Source organism: Sorex fumeus, unplaced genomic scaffold (genome assembly GCF_029834395.1).
Source record: "Sorex fumeus unplaced genomic scaffold, SorFum_2.1 ptg000075l, whole genome shotgun sequence".
Classification (NCBI taxonomy): Eukaryota; Metazoa; Chordata; class Mammalia; order Eulipotyphla; family Soricidae; genus Sorex; species Sorex fumeus.
In genome coordinates this window covers 25,127,153-25,148,576 of record NW_026606132.1, presented here as the reverse complement: position 1 = coordinate 25,148,576, position 21,424 = coordinate 25,127,153, and the positions used below count along the sequence as shown (strand labels likewise).

Below are 21,424 nucleotides of genomic sequence, written 5' to 3'. Positions count from 1 at the left end.
TGAGTGCAGAGCCAGGAGTAACCCCTGTGCATCACCAGGTGTGACCCAAAAAGCAAAAAAAAAAAAAAAAAAGAAAAGAAAAAAGAACTGAGGGGGCCAGAGGACAATCTTGGGCAAAGCAAAGCGCTCCAGAGGCCAACATGGAGGCCACAGCTGACAGCAAAGCAACCCTCTGAGAGGTGGAAGGTGGAATGGGGTGAACGCTTGAGGTAGGCCACAGGTAGACAGTGCCTGGGAGGGACAGGTGACTTCAGCAGGAGGAGAGAGAAGTGGAATGGAACAGGAGCCACTGGATGGACAAAGGAGATGAGTGTGCACTGCTCGGTCGCCACCCTCTGGAGCACTGAGGTTTATGATGACCTGTTGCAGCGGCAGCGAGCAGGGCACCTGGCCTACAGAGCTTCTGCAACCAGTGACACCAGACACATGGTGCCGGAGGACAGTGCTGGGGCTGAGGCACAGCTGACCTGGGTTTGATGTTTGCACCATGTGAGAGTCCTCCGAGCCCTGCCAGTGACAAGATCGGAGTTTCAGTGACAGATTCCTCCAAGTCCTCACAGATGCCTCTGGAGTGTATCTCTTGAAAGAGGTCCTCAACTGTTTCCAGTGCCCCAGCGAGACTCTGCTTGATGCTGGCCCCAGTCTAAGTGGATCACTGTTATACGAATCACGACCATCCTATTATTCGTTGATTGCCTCAAGCAGGCCCCAGTAACGTCCCCTTCATCCTAGCCCTGAGATTTTTAAGAAAGTGCTATATTCAAGGCTCTTTAGGAGAATGAGAGCCTTCATTGTTACTGGTATTTGGCATATTGGGTACGCCACGGGGAGTTTGCCAGACTCTGCCCTGTGGGCAGGCTACATTCGATAGCCTGCAAGTTTGTCCAAAGTAGGAATGAGATAATAAGATGTCATAATAAGATGTTCCAGGAGCAGTTCCAGGAGCTGGGTTTTATAGTCTCTGAGTCTTGGCCGTTGATGGAATTACACGGCGCCAGGGGGCCATTTGGTGGGTGTGACCCCTGCCTACTGGAATTCGGAGGATCTGGGTGGAGGATGCTCAGCCCCGATCCGAGTAGGCTTGGAGATCTCAGCCCTGGGACCCGCATGCCTTTGTTCCTCTGCCGGTACCTTCATGTGTGCGGAGAGTGGTCTCAGCATGGTGGTGGTTGGTCCTGGAGGTCTTCGGCTGCCGGAGCCCTGGTTGGGGCGGGGAGGAAAGCTCAACCCTCTCCCCTCCAAGGGGCCCCAGCGAGGACAGCCAGGCGCAGGGGCAGGAGACTGGCATCTCACAGTTATACACTTGCCATATTTTACCTAAGGGTGTTTTCAACATGGAAGTGTTTTTTGTCACTTGTGATTGGGGAAACGCAAATCAAAATGGCAGTGAACTCTCACTTCCCACTGTGAGAAGCGCATATGGCAATTGTGGCAGGGTTATGGTGAGAAGGGCCCCCTCATTCGCTGTGGGTGAGGATGTTATCTGGGTCAGCCTCTGTGGGAAACAGTATGGAGAGGGGCCAGAGAGAGAGTACAGTGAGGATGGCATCTGCCTTGCAAGTGGCTGATCTGCGTTCAATCCCTGACTCCCAATATGGTCCCCCGAGCTTGCCAGGAGTGACCCGAGTGCAGAACCAGGGCTAAGTCATGAACACTACTGGGCATGGTCCAAATAAGAAAAAAGGATTACAGTTTCAATTTCCTTGATGTTAATAGATCTAATTCAGGTACTCTAGATCTTCTTGATTCAGCTTCGGGAGATGAAGTCATGAAATTTACATACAAGTGGTACTACATGGAAAGTATCATGCTAAGTGAAATGAGTCAGAAAGAGAGGGACAGACATAGAAAGACTGAATTCATCTGGGGAACATAAAGTAACAAAATAAGAGACTAACACCCAAGAATAGTCGAGATAAATACCAGGAGGGTTACTCCATGACTTGGAGGCCAGCCACACACTCTAGGGGTAAATGCAGCTCAAATAGAGAAGGGAGCACCAAAAAAAGGTGTTGGGAAGATCCGCCCAGGATGGGAGATGCATGCTGAAAGTAGACTATAGACCGAACATGACTGCCACTCAATTTCTCTTTTTCAAACCACAGCACCCAAAAGGAGAGAGAGAACAAAAGGGAATGCCCTGCCACAGAGGCAGGGTGGGATTGTGGGGGTGGGGTGTGGGAGGGACACTGGGATCCGTGGTGGTGGAAAATTGGCACTGGTGGAGGGATGGGTACTCGATCATTGTACAACTGAAATCCAAGCACAAAAATTTGTAAGTCTACAACTGTACCTCATGGTGTTTCACTAATTAAAAAAAAAGAAAAAAGGAAAACAGTATGGAGAGTTGTCAAATAGGTAGAACAGAAGTCCCATAAAGCTCAGTGATCCCATTGCTTGGCATCTCCCGCAAAACACAGAAACACTCATTCCAAACGAGCTGGGTGGCCTTAAATTCACTCCAGAGCTTCATCACTAGCCAGGAAAGGGAAAAAACCCAAAAGTCCAACAACAGGTGGGTGGGTATAGAAGCCGTGGTATCTATCCTCAGTGGAATACTATGCAGCTGCAAGGAAAGACAAAAGCTTGCAGTTTGCTGCAACCTGGATGGAACTGGAAAGGATCATGTTAAGCAAAGTATGACAGAGGGACAAAGGGAAACAAGACAAGAGAATAGACAATACTGAATGAGAAAAAGCGGTGGCCGTTGTCTATCAAACAATAATACCAAGCAGTGGAGTGAGGGGGTGGGAGAAATGAAGGGCCAGGCTAGAACTGACAGGACAGTGGTGGTCTTGGGCACTTTACTGGTGGTGAAGGTGCAGTAACTTTGCACATCAAAGCCATAAACACAAGTGCTACTTCGAACAGGTTACCTAAACTAGCATGTACTGAATATTTATATATCATATGTTTCAATATATAAAGGTTCTTTCCACTTGACTGTAATGTACTCAATTTTGGCTCAGATACATTGTGTGATTAAAACTACTTCTATGGGGGGGCGTGGAGAGATAATATAGTGGGTAGGGCACTTGCTTTGCACATGGCCAACCTAGGTTTGATCCCCGGCATCCCATATGATCCCTGGAGCCCACCACAAATAAGCCCTGAGCCAAAAGTAAGCCCTGAGTACCACTGGGCGTGGATCTCTCCTACCCCAAACACAGAAAATGAACTACTTATGCCAGAGCAATAGTACAGTGGGGAGGATGTTTGCCTTGTACATGGCCAACCTGGGTCTGAACCTCAGCAACTCATATGATTCCCCAAGCCCCACCAGCAGTGAGCCCTGAGTGCAGCCCTGAGCATCGCCAGGTGTGTTCTAAAAACCAATGGACCAAACAACAAAAACAGCCTGCTTTTATGCTCTGTGCATGGGTTTTCTTACTTAAGCAAGTATTGCCTATTAATTCAAACCTGTACTTGATTTCAGCCCATGCGGATACATCACCAGAAACAAAAGAAACACTTGTCAACGCTGGTTTCCCAGGAAGGCCAGTTCCCATCTCGCCGCTAAATGCACTTACCTTATTGGCCACTGCATTCACACTGGGTCTGGCATCGTAGATGGTGAGTTTAGCGATTTGTTTATTGGTCTCCCTGATCACATCGAGATACTTCTCATCATCTCTATTCCGCTTGCCACTCATGCCGACAAGAGGCTGGCTGCAGCGCACAATGACCGTCTTGTTTTCAGGATGAATCCAAGACAGCACCTGTGGTTGAGTGCAGACATGAGAAGGCAAACCTCCAGAACCTCCCAGGGGCCTGAGGCAAAGTGAAGCATTCGCGGGGACGATGAAGTGCCTTGGATTTTGCTGAAGTGGGAAATGCGATCACCTGCTGTTTCACTGTGTGTGCCCAGAAACACCCACTTAACAGTGGTGACTGTGAAGAGACAATTAGAATAACCAATCCCTTTACTCAGCTTCCTGGAGTTAGCACCACCTACTAGGGATTCTCAGCTAAAAACAGGTCTACTGCTTCAAAGGAGGAAAAAAGCTTAGGCGAGTCTTGCAATCCCGAAGCTTGCATTGGGTTTGTGATCACCCCGAAACTGCTTTAGCAACAACCACAAAAACAAACAACAACAACAACAACAACAGCAACACAGAGAGATGAGGGACTCATCTCCCTGGTGTGCTAGATGCCTCATAGTCCAAAGCCATACCTTCAGGTCATTTCCCCAGCAGTCCCAATTCTTGAACTTCCCATGAAGACAAGTAATCACCGTGAGGTGAGAAAGCTCTCAGGACAGCCTACGGAGTTTGAAAGCAGGCAACGGTGGCCTGGACAGCTGATTCCCAGGAAGAGTGCTTTGAGCTGGTTCTAAAGCAGACATTTCTCTATACAAGGGAAGCACTTCCACAACCTGGCCTCACCTCAGGAAACATTGAGAAAAAGATTGTACAATCGCCACTATACTCACAGCCGATCTCCACAGGCTCAGAACCTCATCTGTGAGTGAGTCTTTCACTCCAGGAAAGGCTTAGTTTCTATCTTCATTTTTTTTTATTTTAATTTTTTAAATTTTAAGTTTTTAATTGCATCACCTTGAGATACAGTTACAAAGCTGTTCATGGTCAGGTTTCAGTCATACAATGTTCCAACACCCATCCCTCCAGCAGGGTGCATTTCCCACGACCAAGGACCCGAGTTTCCGTCCTGCCACCCCCTCCCCCAGCCTGCCTGGCCTTTATCTTCTAATCTATACAGGGGATGAGGCCAGCACTGCCCAGCAGGCAAGACCTGGGCTTCCAGAGATCACAGACTCCCACGTCCCTTTCAATTCAACTGTTTGAGGCTTGCTGAGGTCTCACTGCCGTACACAGCAGTCCAGGCTCACGGCGTGCCAACGAGTTGATTTGCTACAAGACTGTTTGGAGGGCAGTGCTCGAGTTTCAGGGGTCATGTCTGGCAGTGCCAAGGTCCGGAGCTCCTCCTATAGTTCCAGGGGTCCCTAGGGCCACAGCCAGCAGTGCTGGGGAGAGACCATATGGTGCGGGGAATGATGGATCCTAGGTCTCTCTATCACTTGATTCACAGTCCTGGTCCCTGATAATCACTTTTGAAAGAAAAAAGTGGGAACAGAGACAGTGGGAACAGAGACACAGCTAAAAGCTCAGGCTTGGCATTCAGGAGGTCTGGGTTCTATGCCTGGCACTGCAGGTCGCCAGGGCACTGCTGGGAGTGACTCCTGAGCACGACTAGGTATTGCTCCCAAACAAAAAACAAACGAAATTTATTTCAGTATTATTGGGCCAGAGAGAGCATACAGGAAGAAAGGCTCTTGCCTTGCAAGCTACTGGCAGGTCCCTCTGAATATTGCCGGGGTCACAGGGCCAAGAATAGCTCCTAGGCACTGCCAGACCCTCAAACACTTGCACAAACAAATGAACTGATGCAACGAATAAATCCAATGTTAAAAGCACACACTGCTACACAGCCGAGGTCTGTACTATTGGCCAGAAGGCGGCTCCACACTTTGCTGAGGGGCCCCTGGAGCCACGGCAGGAAACGGGGCTCAGGAGCAGCAGATTCTCAGTTCCACCCATCATATGCCTTCATTGGGGTCTCAGCTCCCTCTCCGAATGCCTGCCGCTCTTCAAGCTGGCCAGGTACCATGCAGCTACTTTCACATGTCAGCGAGTATGTGTGCGACATACTTCCAGCAGCCCAAGAAAATGAACGCACACATCGAGTTAACTACTGAGAGTTGTCCTACAACAGCCTTGTTTGGAAGAGCAAATAGAAAAAGGAAGTAGGAGTTTCCTAAGTGAAAGGGGTAGATCTGCATGCAGTTATCAGTCAGCATGCAAAGTTCTTTCCAAGATGATGCAAAGTTCTTTCCAAGATGAGTGAGAACACAGGCTGCGATAAACTACTGAGTAAGTTCATGGATTCCTAAAGACAAACATGGATGCACGGAGGCAAGGCTAAAGCCACAGACTAGAACGGTCACAGTGGTTCTCACTAGGCGGCAGACTCCATTTTGCTTATCGGGATTTTTCTGAACCATCTGAAATAAGGTTAGATTCCTTAGATGCTAATGACTCCCATAATATTTGGACAAACCTGTTTGAGACCAGAGGAATATGTATCTGGTAATGGGAACCTGAATGCATGTGGATGATTTCATTCTCCAGTACTATTCTATTTGTACATTTTCGGTGCTCAGCATTTCCAGATTGTTTTCTTACCAATTCTTGCATTATTTTTACGTGGCCTTTTGCAAAGAACTGAGGAGCAACTACTGAAACTGAAAGCACAAACAATTTTGGGGTCACAGCCAAAAGACAGGTGGCTAGAAGGTGTGCTAGAAAGAGCACGAGATCTACTTTCAACATGAGCAAGCACAACATCTATAAAGACAAAGATGCCATAGAAAGCTTAGCTGTGTATTTGTCAAATGTCTAATTGGTGGTCTTTATAAAGTAGGAATTTTCAAGAAGATAATTAGAAGCTAAGCCTTTGACTTGTTCTATAGTGCGCTCTCACTGACCAAGAACAAGCACTCTAGGGCCAAGATGGCAGCCTGGGCACTGGAGACTGAGCACAGTTGCATCGTTTTGGTTGAGACTGCTATTCCTCTGAATGTCCTCAAATCCCTAGAGAGGTCTCCTTTCCCATACCTCCCTCTCCTGCTTCTCTTCTCTCCCCCTCTCTCTCTCACACACACACGCACTCACAACTTTTGACACAGCCAACACTCAGTAAATGCTAATTGAGAAAGTAATTACGGCTACTCCGGTTCAGTTCTCTTCGCGAGCAAGACAACGCATTACCAAGACAGTTGGCCAGGGCAGGAGCTCAGTCTGTGGTCATGACACAGAAAAGCATGTCCAAATAGAGGAGGTGAGGAGGAATGTGTAACTCTAGTTTCCTTAGCCCCATGTTCTAGCAAAATGAGCTAAAGAACCTACTTGCACGTACAATCTATATCTAAAAGATATGAACAGCATTCGTAATTAGAAAAGCAAATCATTTAAAATGTTATAATGGTATTATGTTGACAGTAGTCAAAGTAATGCAAATATCCTTTTAAGGGAAAGAATGTCTAGACTTCGAAGTTCAAGGCAAAGGTGATATTAAATCTTCATTTTTTTGTCCCTTGTTTTCCAGCTTTGAAAAAAAAAAAAAACCTCAAACCAAACAATGTGCTTATTATGACATGTCCTGAAAATTAACAGAGAGGGGGAAGATTCTCTAAATTCTAGTTCCTAAAATTTATGGACACAAACGAAGTGGCCTGACACATACATAAACAGTTGGGGATCAAAGAGAACTTTGTGAACTAGGTCCAATAATACCAGAAGTAGACTGTCGGCAATAGTCTGCACTCAAGTTCCATTGGCCAAGGGTTCTGAGGCAGCTTGCACACTAGGGGAAGGGCAGCTATCCCAAGGGTATAAGTAGACCCAGGAGCTCGCTCTGTGTGCTCTCTGACCTCAGGGAGTGCATTCCTGGTGTGGGGACTCAGTTAACACTGATCAAGTGCCTGCCGTGTGCAAGGGTGTGTAGGAAGTCATAAACCACCCAGGGCTCCTCCTCCACCCCTCTCTCCCAGCGCGATGGCTGGGAGCTCCTGCCAGGCAGCTTGCACTCCCTTCTTTTCTTCTCAGCATGGGCATCACCCACCTAGATGGCACGGTTCGCCGGGACTAAAAGGCACCCTTGGAGCAAAGGCCTGCATGGCAATACTCACGGGAATTCGATTTCGTGATCTGAAAGTCGCAACTCTCCTGAGATCGTCATCCGAGGTGCGGTAGGGAACCACCAAAAGGGCAGGGTAAGTGTCACACAGTTCATAGCACTTGTTAACAAAAGTGATTCTCCAATGGGTGTTGGGTAAGCCCTGTAGGAAAAGAGGAAGTCCGAGTTAGTAGCGTCTGACTTCATCTCTGCCCTGGGCGTGGGTCTCCTGTCTCTCTCTAGTGGAATTTGCACATGCTTCTCTCACCATGGGTAGTGACCTTTGACTGAGGGATAACTGGGGAGCCAAATCAATAATCCAGACAACAGAAGAACACGAGACAAAACACTGGTGGCTGCCATCAATCAAAATTATTTTTGGTAAACAGAGTTTCTCTCTTGACTTTGAGAGCTTCATTTACTTCTAAACTACTCTTTACTACTTGGACAACAAAGAAACATCCTAGATTTACCCGTCACCCCACCCCGAACACAGCACATCCTGCCATCTTAATCTGTGTCTTGGGAAGGGTAGTGAGGAGAAGTGGTAGCTTGCTCTCTTCACTCCATACGGAGTGGAGGCTCCAGTCTGCTCCAATACAGGAAGAGGGTACGTTTATGCAGAAAACCACAGACGGAAGGAAGGCAAGGAAAAGCCCTCTGGGGAGGCTCATTTCGCCACCTCCTGAGAGTTTCTTCAATCAAGTTGCTTGGGATGGGTGATTGCCCTATAGATTGTAGGATAAACACGGCATTTGCATTCTAAGTAGACAGCTAATGTAACAGGGAGACAAGGCAGGTAACTCCCATCCCACCGTCTACCATCAAAACGGGAGTTAATATGTAGGGACAAGATTCAGAGGTGGTGGAATATTCTCTCCCCATACTCACAAATACACAAATACACACACGCAAGTAACCTACGTGGGTGCTTGCTTTGGGGACAGACATTGTACCTTTTCTTTAGGCCTGGCCCTATAGACCACGGACCAAACAGATGAGTCTGATGCTGAGTCCAATTAGAGGGTTAAAAGTCCCATCAGAAAGTTTTAAGAAAAAGAGATGGAATATAAAGGCAGTCTAGAACAAAATACCTTCAAAGTTCATATAGGCATGCAATCTTAAAAATCAGGAACTGTTCTGTTTTAAGCTAGTAGCTGTGATCTAAAAAAGAAGTCTTTATTGTCAATAACAGTGCAAAAATCAGTATAGATATTTTCATACATAATGCTCAGAGGTCTGCACAGCATACCAACTATTTAATTGGTCTATCTTCTGCTCCATAGTGACCCAGAATAGAGAGCACTCAATAGGAGGCATATGCAGCCTTTGAGAACTCCAAGGGCTAAAGCTGAGTTCTCGAAGCAGAGGGCACACCGGTGCTCTAATACCAGTGCCCAGAGCCGCCTTCCAGGATACTGAATGTGCTGATGCAAGCCATGGGCAAGGAAATCAGCCCAGGGCCTTGGTCATGGAGATGGAGCTTAGTAGGTTCTTGTCACAGCAAAGATTCTCCGGGTTGACTTTTTCCTCGCTTCCCTTTCGTTTAAAGTACTGGGCTGGATTTGACTCAGAACTCATTTAACAAACTTGCCCAATAATTTGGAGAGCTGTGTTGAATGGGAACTAGGACCAAGTCCATCACCCCACTGCTAGCCATCCCATAGATCTGCAGATAGTGAAGCTCAAACTGACCCCTAGAGAAGAACACAGAATTGTTTTAAGGGAAATGCCACAGCAGACCTCTTTTCCTGAACAAGCATGGTGCCACATCTCTTGCCTTCATTACAGCACAGAAACAGGCATACAGGTGAAGTTTACAGGAGAGCAAAAATATACATCCTCTGTATATGTGATCTGTTCAGCAGTGATAATAGACATCTGTCAAAGCTTTCTTGAAAGAGACGTTGGGATTCATTTGAATCTGCAAACCATGACACTAACTGAAGTTTAACAGCTAATCATAGTTAAACTTCTAAATATACAGACAGAGCGATAGCAACTCCCACACTGCAAAGGAGAGAAGTTTGACACTGCTAGTATCTGCTTCCCTTCCTAAGCGACATATAACTGATGCTCTTCTGGAAGGGAAGGAAACAGAATTTAGCCACCTAGCCTTCACTGCTGCTTGGATATGGGGTAGGACTACGAAAGGAGCTCAAAGATCATGCAGTAAAAGGAATACGTTATGCCACGTTATGCCAACACTGCCACTGGAGATTTCTCTAGCAAGGGTGTTACCGACTGTCAAAGAGCATGGCCAGTAACACTGTCACCGTGTGGGACAATCACCACATGCTACAGAACTGATTGACATACCTGCCTTCTGTATTCTTCCATTGGGTTGTAAACTGTCCATCCATCCACGTTAAATTTTTCTTCGTTTAAAAATGCAAACATTGGCTAGAAAGATCAAAGCAGAAGTTAAACTCTGTTTGGCATGAAGGAACAAACAGTCTAGTGGATTTTTTTTTTATTTTTCCAACAGATTTGTTGCCCGTGGAATCACAACCCAAACTGAGACTGTCATCAAAAAGCAGTGGGAAATTACACAAGACTTATGCTGCCTTCTGTCTGGGATAGTAATCATTTGACACCCTGTTCTACAGCTGCACATGTACTTTAAGTTTGTCTTTTTATTTCTCTTTTTGGGTCACACCGGGCGATGGACAGGGGTTTCTCCTGGCTTTGAACTCAGGAATTATTCCTGGTGGTACTCGGGGGACCATATGGGATGCTGAGAATTGAACCCAGGTCGGCTTCGCACAAGGCAAATGGCCTACCTGCAGTACTATTGCTCCAGCCCCCTAGTTTGTCTTTTTTTTCTTTAAAGAAAATGATGTACCATGAAAACTGTGTTCAGACCCCAAAAGTGTCAATCAACTCTAAATGGTATTAGCAATTAACCAGGTAAAAGTCATCTGGGTAGGGAGCACCAAATAAAGGGTATTGGGAGGATCCTCCCAGGATGGGAGAAGCATGCTGAAAGTAGACTATAGACCAAACATGATTGCCACTCAATGCCTCTCTTGCAAACCACAGGACCCAAAAGGAGAGAGAGAACAAAAGGGAATGCCCTGCCACAGAGGCAGGGTGAGATGGGGGGATGGGGGGTGGGAGGGATACTGGGATCCGTGGTGGTGGGAAATGGGCACTGGTGGAGGAATGGGTATTTGATCATTGTATAACTGAAACCCAAGCACAAAAATGTGTAAGTCTGCAACTGTACCCCATGATGTCTCACTATTTATAAGGTAAAGGCCCTCCCGTTTTTCATCGATTTGCTCGAGCGGACCCAGTAACGTCTCCATTGAAGACTTTGTTGTTACTGTGTTTGGCATATCGAATACGTCACGGGGAGCTTGCCAGGCTATTAAAAGTTAAAAAATAATAAATAAAATTTAAAAAAAAAGTCATCTGGGGAAAAAAAAAGAAAAAGAAAAACAACGAAAATTCAACAGTTCAACCGTCCCGAAGGGGGCGACGATGTGTTCATCTATTTAAAAACTGACAGGATATTAAAAAAACTTCTTCTTTAACTGGTCTCTGTGAATACTGAAGCAATGCCCTGAGCTCTGTGGAGTGACGGAACTCGGACTTCCCTTCCCTGCCTGGGCATAATACATTGCTGGAATTTCATGGCTCCCACACCATCCGCAGCCAGTGGCCCCCAAGGAGCTCTGGGTCTCCAGGCTTCACCCTGCGCTCCACACTCAGCAACCCACACGGCTTCTCCACACCCCGAGACAAGGAGTCCCCTGCCCTTGACTGCCACTCCCCAGGCCTCCCACGGCCACTGCATTGCGGCAGATGCCAGTCCCCTCCTTCTCTTTGCATCCCCATCATTTGTCACGACCACCCCGGCCCAATGCCCACCACTGTCATTTGGATTTTTAAAATGACCCCCGTCCCGCATGTCCTCTATCGCTCTCTCTGCATCCGTGAGGTGAGAGCAATGGTGTTGCAACCTACGTGAGGTAAAGTCCTTCCACTGCGCCCATCTCACTCGAAGTACAAATAGATCAAGTCTTTCCCATGGCCCTTTCGGCTGTCCTCCATCAAAGCAGCCCACAATCCGTCCACAACTGCGAACACCAGAGTTCCCTCCCACAGCATCCAGATAATCTTCAGAAAGGTGAGGCCTGCGGGCAGGCACAGGGGGGCAGGGGGCACTTTCCTTGCATGCAGCCGAACTGGGTTTGATCCCTGGCATCCTGTACGGTCTCCTGAGCACCACCAGGAGTGATTCTTGAGTGCAGAGCCAGGAGTAACTGCAGAGCAAGCATCACTAGGTGGGGCCCCCAAACAAACAAACAAAAAGTCTCATTTAGCAGGTCCAGTTCTCCACAACTGAGGAGAAAAAGGTGTAAGGTAAAAATTGATCGAGAGCATACGCCATGGACCTTTGGTGCCGGGGATCTTCTGGGACTTCCCAAAGCATTTGGCACCCTCAGCGGGTGGGAGCACTGTAGCACTGTCCTCCCGCTGTTCATCAATTTGCTCGAGCGGGCACCAGTAATGTCTCCATTGTGACTTGTTGTTACTGTTTCTGGCATATCGAATATGTCACGGGGAGCTTGCCAGGCTTTGCCGTGTGGGTGAGATACTCTCGGTAGCCGGCCGGGCTCTCCGAGAGGGGTGGAGGAATCGAACCCGGGTCGACCGCGTGCAAGGCAAACACGCCCCATCATTGGATACTATGCGATGGGCAACAGGGCAACCACATATTAGGAGCAGCACAGAGCCAGCTAAGCAATTCCTTGGCTGCTTTAGTCCAGTGTGGAAGCCACGGCCGCACTTTATTATTCGGCAGTACTGGGGAGGAGTGATCGGGGAGCCACAGCGCCTCCTACAGGCGCGCAGGGAAGCGGCACTCATACGCACAGTGCCCATCCTCATCCGCAAACAGAACCTGGGACTCCGTGAGCCGTGGATGGGGCCTGGGTGAGTGCTCAACACTTTAACTGACCTCCTTGGCGATTGCGCTGAAGCAGTGGGAAATACACTGGCTTTTCCCAGAGAAAAGAACTGCTCCCTCAAAGGCCCGGCCACGCTTTCTCCTTACAACCACCGCGTGATCAGCGCCGTCTGACTTGCCAGCAGCGTTTCCAATATAACTTTCTATTTCTTATTCAGGGGAAGGCATCTCCTTTCTCACACGGAATCGTCTTTTATCTCTTATATTGGGAAATGGTAAGCGGGGGCATTCCTGCGCGAGGAGAGGCGTGGCTGGAACCCAAACTATCTGCACAGCAGCATTTCTCTACGAGGCTTGAGAGAATTCCGAGTGCAAAGGAAGCCAGTGCCATTAGCAGGCAACGAGATCATGTCCCTGTGGTGGTGGAGACGAGTCAGGCGACCTAACTCATAAACTCATTCAGGAATGACAGTGCATGTTCTGGGCAGCACCCTCATGCAGGGGGGGAGTGGGCGAGCAGGCCCCCTGCCCGCTAAGTGCCTCAAAGCTCTCAATGGCAGACCCTGCTGCTCCCCATAACTCCTATTGGGCACAAATATTCCAGGAAAATTTAGAAACCACACAGCAGTTCGATATTTCTTTCTTTTGCAGGGGGGCTTTTGGGGTCACACCCAGTGATGCTCAGGGGTGACTCCTGGCTCTGCACTCAGAAATTATTCCTGCCAGTGCTCAGGGGACTGTACGGGATGTCAGAGATTGAACCTGGGTTGGCCGCATGCAAGGCAAAAACCCTACCCACTGTGCTATTGCTCTGGGCCTGAGTTCACTAATTCTTGTCACGGAATACACAGCAGTAGTTCTTTAAGAACAATTTGTTTGTCTTTTAATTACAGGGCTGTGATTTCCAAAGTTATTGATAGTTGCATCTTAGGCATCCGATATTCCGACACCGATCCCACCACCAGTGTCAAACATCCCCCCTTCCAGCCGTCGCCTTGACAGGTGTGTGGTTGTACTTCAGAGTTCACGGTTTCAGTGGTGTTGAGCCTGAGCTCTGATTTCTTTCCTTCTCCTCCCTATTCTCTCGGGTCAAAGGTGATCTGGGTATCTTCTCTGTACTCCAGTACATTTCCTCATCCAGTTATTCTATAGACCACAGAAAAGTGTGATCCTCCTGTTTGTCCTTCTGACTTTCTTCACTCATGATACTTTCTAGTTCCTACAAGGCTGCAGCAAACTGCATGGTTTTATCATTCTTTGAGGCTTACACAGCACTGCATCTAACACGGAATCAGCTGCAAAAGCCCAATGTTTCAACCATTAGCTTACAGTGACAAGAACACTTGTTTTTTTCAGGAAACATTTCATGTTAGTTTAGCCTGGGGTGTGTTTTTCTTTAACAACTAAGCAGTCTTGGGGCGAGGGATGTGGCTCTGGTGGAAGAGGGTATGGCTTGCATGTGGGAGGCTCTGGGTTCCATATCTGCCCCCGTCCCATAAAACCAAAGCAAAGAGACAAACTTTTGCGTGAAGGAAAAGCAAGAGTAACAAACCTCTGGAACCGGACAGAGGTAGAGCAGGTAAGGAGCTAACCTTGCAAGAGGCTGATCTGGGTTCAAGCCCCAGCACCCCATCCCTGAGTGTAGAACCAGGAGTACGCCCTGAGCACCACCGAATATGGTCCCCAAAACGACAACAAAATGAACTTTGAAATTCGTCCAGAGGCCTAAGAAGTGGTGATGGAATAGACTGGAAGGCTGTTTACCCTTCTTGCGGCTCCCTGACACTGGCATCACCACTACCAGGGACTCCAAATACACACTCACTGCCAAAGCGCATCAGAAACCAGACCCCCAGCTGCCCAGCTTGGTTTGGGGAGTGGGGGGGGGTCTTCCTTTATCTGATTATTTATCAGGATTCTGGCAATGAACCAGTTCAGATTCCTACAAGGCAAAAGACACCAAGCATGAAGACTTTCAAAAAGGCAATCATGTGCCTTTTTTTTCCAGGATTAAAAATAGCACAATGTAACATTTGAAAAATGTTAAAGGACAAAGTTGAGATGAAAATCTCTGATTTCACACTAGGGATAAAAACAGCTCTGACACAAGAGAACGTAAGTTGTCATTTTAATTTTGCTACATTTACCACCGTTGTGTCTTGTGGGGGGCACAACCCTGAAATGACAACCAATTTTAGCTTTCACTTAGCCATTATTTCCATAATGGCACCGTAGGAAGATGCATTGCCTGGCGGAAAACATCCAGCGAGGGCCAGGGCCCGGGCTCAAAGAGCCAAAGCATCGGCTCCGCATGGGGGAGGCCCAGGTTGAAGCCCCGGCCTGCCGCGGTCCCCGGAGCACTGCTGGGTGTGGCCCCCAAATAATCAAAATAAAAATCCGGCTTGGAATGGCAATGAACCATTGGAAGCAAAAAGATGCTTATTCACAATTTCTCTTCTCCCAGGAGGAAGAGCTGTTCGTTGGAGAATGAGGGCTCCTACAGGTCAGCAGGGTCCTGCGGAGGGTATTCCGCCCCCTCCCCTGCCCCTCGAATTTACCATTCTAAGTCTGAGGTTATGGGAACAACAAATGTACAAAAATGAAATGGCCCTCCAAAGAAGACAGCTACAGAAGGAAACCGTTTTCGTGGGACTCGGGGGTTGGGAGGGTGGGGGGGAGAAATAGATGAGCCGTGGAGGTTTCACTGAGCTTTCAAATGATGTCACTTCCATGGAGTCACCAGCACCCTCGGCCTCTGGGAAGAACAGACCAAACAAACCTGACTCCCAGACTGCTCCCCACTCTCTCCGGGTAGAATTCTGCAAAGTTTGAACAACTTAAGCAAGCTGGGTTTCTTTGGGTTTTATTTCTGCAACTGAAGACAATGGCCTTTTAAAACGCTTTCCCCTACCGTCTGGGGGCAGGGAAGCAAGAAATGTAAACCAACCTCCTTTTCATCTCTGCAAATATGCTTAGGAAGTAAGAGCCTTTCGTACAAGAAATGAAATGCCTTCACCAGAGCTGGGGAGAAAAATTCCAATACTTGGGCCAGGGAGACAATTCAAAGGGCTGCGGTGCAGGATTGGCATGTGGGACCCCGGCTTCCATCTCCAGCTTTACGTGAAGCCCCGAAAACTGCTCGGAGTAGCCACCCCAATGTTGCTGGGTGTGAGGCGGACGGGAAAAGCGGTCCTGAAGCTTTCCGGCAGAACTATGGGAAACGATGAAACTTGGCAAGTTATTATCATTCTGAGTATCATCTTCCGGCTCGATAGTGATTTTTGGCCTAGCTCACGGTAAAGTAATTCGTGCAGTTCCATCAAATGTAACTCAGTAAGGTAATTCGTGCAATTCCATCAAAAGTAATTTAACTCCCAAACCTGACATAAGTCTCAAAGGTCAACAACGGCTGGCACAGAAATGACCATTTACACTTACGTTCACGTTAAATTCTCTTGGTCTTATTTCTACCACTTTCCCTCAGGAAGATGGCTTAATATTATTGGGTTGGTTTTTCTTCCACATATAAATGTACATATTCAGTCAGCTAAGGTGCAGGGAAGTACCTTTAAAATGTCACTTGAAACCATTTTGGAAAAAGTGGCTTTTACTAACCATCCACAATCATAACCATTTGACATTTTTTCTGGATTATCTGCCATACCGCTCACTATAATTCTGTATCCTGGCAATTTGTGGCCACATGATCACATCCAGCCTACTGAATAAAGCCAAGTATCTGGCCTAACGTGGCCCAAGTAAACTGGTCCAATATGGCCAAACAGGTGTTGGAACATTATAACTGAAGCCCAATCATGAACAATTTTATAATGGTGTAACTCACCATGACTCAAAAAAATAAAAAAATTCTATGGCACAAGTATCTAGTCTAATGTGACCGCCACTGGCTCGGCTGACCTGAAGACACTTATGACTCAGTTTACCAAGGACACTTGTGACTCACATCCAGTCTACCAAATAAACCCAAGTATGCGCTCTCATGTGACCCAAATATCTGGCCTAATGTGGCCCAAGTATGTGGTGTAATGTGGCCCAAATATGTGGCCCAAGTATGTGACCAAATGTGACCCAAGTATGTGACCCAATGTGGCCCAGGTATGTGGCCTAATGTGGCCCAAGTATCTGGCCCAAGTATCTGGTCTAATTGATCACCACTGGCTTGACTGATCTAACCTTGTGACTCAGTGTACTCAAGATAGAATGTTGGATAACACTGGGGTGTCCTTGCTCCTCTCCCAGGGAATTTATGGTTTACTGAGCCTCTCCCACAACAGAGGCACACACAATCTCATCAATCACTAATAATCCTATATTGCTTCTCTTTTTCCTTTATGTCATTTGCATGGTTTATTTAACAATGTCCTTTTTGTATACACACAGGAAGATAGTTCATGCTATGCTTTGTAACATGGGAGTTAATTGACTGCAAAATAATATTTACTTCTGGGCATCCATATTTACTTGACTTAAGCCTCAGTTGCCCTTAGTTCCTAGCAATCTAAAAGCAGGATCCCGACGAGGGATGGGATGGACTCAGGGCAAGCTATGAGCTACCCTAGCATCGAAAGAGGCCAGGCCAAGCGCCATAATACTTAACTATAAGTTAAGAGTACCATCATGGACAAACACTGTCATGACTGGAAAGGAAGTAACTGAATAAGGATCCTGCTGGGGTTAGCAAAGACGAACCTGGCCTGAGGACTGTGGTCTGGAATATATCGCTAGATGTCCCCAGGAGGAGCCAACCTGTAAGCTTAATATATCTCTTACTGTGTTCATACAAAATGACATTGCTAGAAATATTATAAGAAGTAAATTTATTATGACCATTTAAATGGATAACTCATTGAGGAAAGAAGAAACCAACACACCCTGGATGGAATCCCACCCTTGAGCAGATCTTCTAGTAATCTGAAGTAATATCCTCAGATGAGATTTTGTCCTTGAGTTAATCTCCTGAAGGAGTGGTTTTACCACTTTGTTGTTATGATAATATTCAACCCCATCTTTGTATCCACACCCTTCATGATTTCTATATAACTATGCTCTAAGGGGTAAGAGGGGAGGAGTTGCTGGAGATGCTGAGGACTAGATAATGAAGACTAGATGTTGGTGACAAGGAAGTCAGGACTAGATGCTGAAGACCAGATGCTGAGGACAAGGTCGGGACTAGATGCTGAAGACCAGATGTTGGGGACAAGGAAGTCAGGACCAGATGCTGAAGACCAGATGTTGGGGACAAGGAAGTTGGGACTAGATGCTGAAGATGAAGACTGGATGCTGGGGACAAGGAAGTCGGGACTAGATGCTGAAGACCAGATGTTGGGGATAAGGACATTGGAACTAGATGCTGAAGACTAGATGTTGGGGACAAGGAAGTCAGGACTAGATGCTGAAGACTAGATGTTGAGGACAAGGAAGTCGGAACTAGCTGCTGAAGACTAGATGCTGAGGACTGGATACTGAGGACGAGACGTTGAAGACATTGGGGACTAGAAGCTGAAGACTAGATGCTGAGGACTAGATGTTGAAGACTAGAAAGGCGACGATGAGATGCTGAAGATGAGGAGAACTGGGACTTTGGGACTTTGAGGTCTACGAGGAGACTTGGATGTTGGAATTCTGATGACTGGGACTACGACCAAAACTACAATTACTACTGTGCAGTAAGGAAGAGATCGGACTATGCTGGGAAGGAGAGAGAAATAAACCAACAACTGACCAGCCTGGGGCCCGGTTGGCCCATCATCATCTGCTGCCGGCCGCTGTCGTCTGGTTTGGGGAGGTGGCTCTCAGCTAATGAAAGTTCAAGTCCCCCACCCCACACACACACACGTGCAGGCCCACTACACCTTTTTCCCTTTGGAAACTTACAGTGGAGCATACTACATCTTCCTTATTCCCATTTCACCCTCCCACTCCACTTTCCACCTAGATTTCCAGGCTAGAGTCTCCCATCTGCCCTCAACCATACTCAACCAACGTAAAGGTTTTACTCTTCTTACCTTGTAGAATTTTTTAGATTTTCCCTTATCTCACATACAGAAACCAATCCACATGTGGCCCAGCCTATGTTCATCCTCCTCACACTGGCACATGATTCTGTAGTCTCCATGACAATGGTTGCCTTGCCAACACTTCTCTGCATCTGAGGATCTGCCACCTCCAAGAAGCCTTCCTGGATACCAGTTCCCTTATTTCTTTTCTGACTGCCTGCACGTGCACATCTAAGTCACATGTGTGTCTACATCACCCAGGAAAATGGTGCTCCTTGGGACAGGGGACACTCTAGGCCATGCATTCTGGAGGAGGCATTCTGTAGTGTTTCTTGAGCAAAATGAGGGAGGAAAAGCAAGGAAAAGGGTGGCTTCCCTGGCAGACACTACAGCTTCCAAGGCCTTTTTGTTAAGAGAGTGTTACAGGTGCACAAACAGTGACTGATGCAAGAGGAGGAACAGGCAGAAACAAAACTCAAGGAATGCAGCACGTGGGAAAAGCTGGCGTTTCAAATCAGTGAAACCATCAACAATGGTGTTGCGAGGAGAGAGAGAACAGGAGTCGCACGTTTCACAGGAACCCTGAAGAATTCCAAACATTTGTTTTGCAACCAGTGCCGGCGCCGGATGTGGACAGAAAGGGATTCTCATTTACTGCTGCTGGGAATGCCGACTGGTCTAGCCCTTTGGGAAAACAACATAAACATTCCTAAAGAAAAGCACTAGGAATTGAGCTTCCATTAGACTCAGCAACCCCACTACTTGGAATATACCCCGAGTCCCAAAAACAAAATGGTGAAGATATTTGCAGCACTAAGTTCCTTGTAGTGCTGTCCACAATAGCCCAAATCTGGAAACAACCTGTGTCCAAGAATAGATGGCTGGATAAAGAACCTATAATACATATACACAATGGAAAATTACTCGGCCATAAGAAAAGATCAAGTCATGCAGTTTGCTGCTACAGGGAGGGACCCAGAGAGTATCATGCTGCATGAAGTTGGTCAGAGGGAGAGAGACCGACACAAATGCTCTCTGTCATTTCCTTCTGCACATAATGAGGGAATAATAAAGTCCAAAGACAATGGAAACAAAGAACATGCGAACTGGTAGTCAGTAGGACACGTGGCATTGTGGGGGTTGGGGGAGAGGATAGGGAGCAGGCAACGGCTATGGTGCAGGAAGATCAACCGGGAGAAGGAGGTGCTGGAAAGTGTCAAGTATTATTATGAAACCCTATCGGCGGCAATACTATAAATCACAGTGCAAAAACTTATTATTGAAAAATGCCCCTCGTAGAGGCAGACTGGTAGGTAGGAGGAAAATGGGGAGAGGGTGGATGTTGGTGGAGAGAAGTGGGCACTGGTGAAGGGGTTGGTGTTGCAACAATGGATGCTTGAAACCCTATCATGAATAACTGCAATTTCACGGAGACTAACAAAAACAGCAACAAAACATGTTTGGGGGCCATACCTGGTGGTGCTCAGGGTCAACCCCTGGCTGTCTGGGCTTAGGGTTTGCTTCTGGTGGTGCTCAAGGGACCCTATGAGGTGCTGGAGATTAAACCAAGGTTGGCCACAGGTACGGCTCCCTCCCTGCCTGCTGTATGATCTCTCTAGCTCCTCAACAACATTTTACAAAACACACCAAAGGAAAACGGGGCAGGGGACTGTCAATGGCTGGGAATCACCACCACGGTGTGGGGGGCGGAGGGAAGTTAAGATAGAGGAGGGTCCATTATGACAACGTTAGTTAGAAGTAATCACTCTGGAAAAGAAGTGAGTGTTGGAAGTATGTATGGGGATAGACATGATAACCTTTCAGCATCTGCATTGCAGGGCATGATGCCTACGATGACAGAGAGGAGAGAAGAGAGAGAGAAAAGAGAAAAGAGAGAGAGAAGGGAGGTGGCTGAACTGGTGCTGGAAGTTTAAACCAGCAGAGGGATGGGTGCTGGATCACTGTATGGCTGGAACTCCATCATGAACGCTTTGTAAGGCTCTAACTCACGGCAAGTCAGTAAAGTAATGGAGAAACCAAAGGGCTAAGGAGATAGGACAGGGTTTGGGTGCAAACACATGCAGGAGACATTGGTTTGCTCGCGAGCACAGGATGGCACCCCAGCAATGCCAGGTATAGGGCCAGAGGCCCCCAAGTGCTACCTGGACGGCTGCATTGGTCACCTGCACCCGAGGAGTGCCATATCTCTGGCTCAATCACTGAACCACAATGTGGCTTGCTTGAACATCACCGGGATTGGCGCCTGCTGAATCCCAAGTGTGAGAAGGACTCTGCGAGGACCCCTTTGGAATGGTGGCTGGGGAAAGCCTTCAGGAGCACTGTGTCAGACCCGGAAGCGGGCTGGGAAGACTGCACTGAGCAGGGTGCACGGCCCAGCCGGTACCTGAGGCCTGAAAGGAAAAGCTGAAAGGAAAAGGGGGGTAAGGCACAGAGGATACAGAAACGGAAATGCCAGCAGCCCTCACAGCACAGAGAAAATGATGGAGTTCGTGGCCTCATCCGTGGACCTGCAGTGTGTCATCATAAATGGCAAGCAGGTGCAAGGGGCCCGGTGGCAGTCACCATTTCTCATCAGCTAACTCTGAAGATGTGAAGAGCACTCTGGATTTCACAGTCCCCGCTGCCATTGCATGCATCTTAGAAACAGAAGCGGAGAAGGTAATGAAAGAAAGCGAGTCCTTCAAGGCACTGCAAGATTGGGCGCCACTCTTCTTGGCTCTGGAGACGTAGGCAGGCGTGGAGCCACCAAGCCAGGCCAGGCTGGGCTGCCAGC

At 47.6% G+C, this 21,424-nt stretch overlaps 1 protein-coding gene across 1 annotated transcript in view; it reads right to left on the bottom strand.

Moving 5' to 3' along the window:
• MTM1 (myotubularin 1) overlaps positions 1 to 21,424 on the bottom strand; it is a 113,585-nt gene that overhangs the window by 25,255 nt on the left and 66,906 nt on the right. Inside the window, exons 7-9 of the mRNA XM_056130175.1 lie at positions 10,015 to 10,098; positions 7,709 to 7,858; positions 3,531 to 3,719 (exon numbers count right to left, since the gene is read on the bottom strand). Of these exons, the coding sequence (XP_055986150.1) occupies positions 3,531 to 3,719; positions 7,709 to 7,858; positions 10,015 to 10,098 (423 nt within the window). The remainder of the gene's footprint in view (positions 1 to 3,530; positions 3,720 to 7,708; positions 7,859 to 10,014; positions 10,099 to 21,424) is intronic.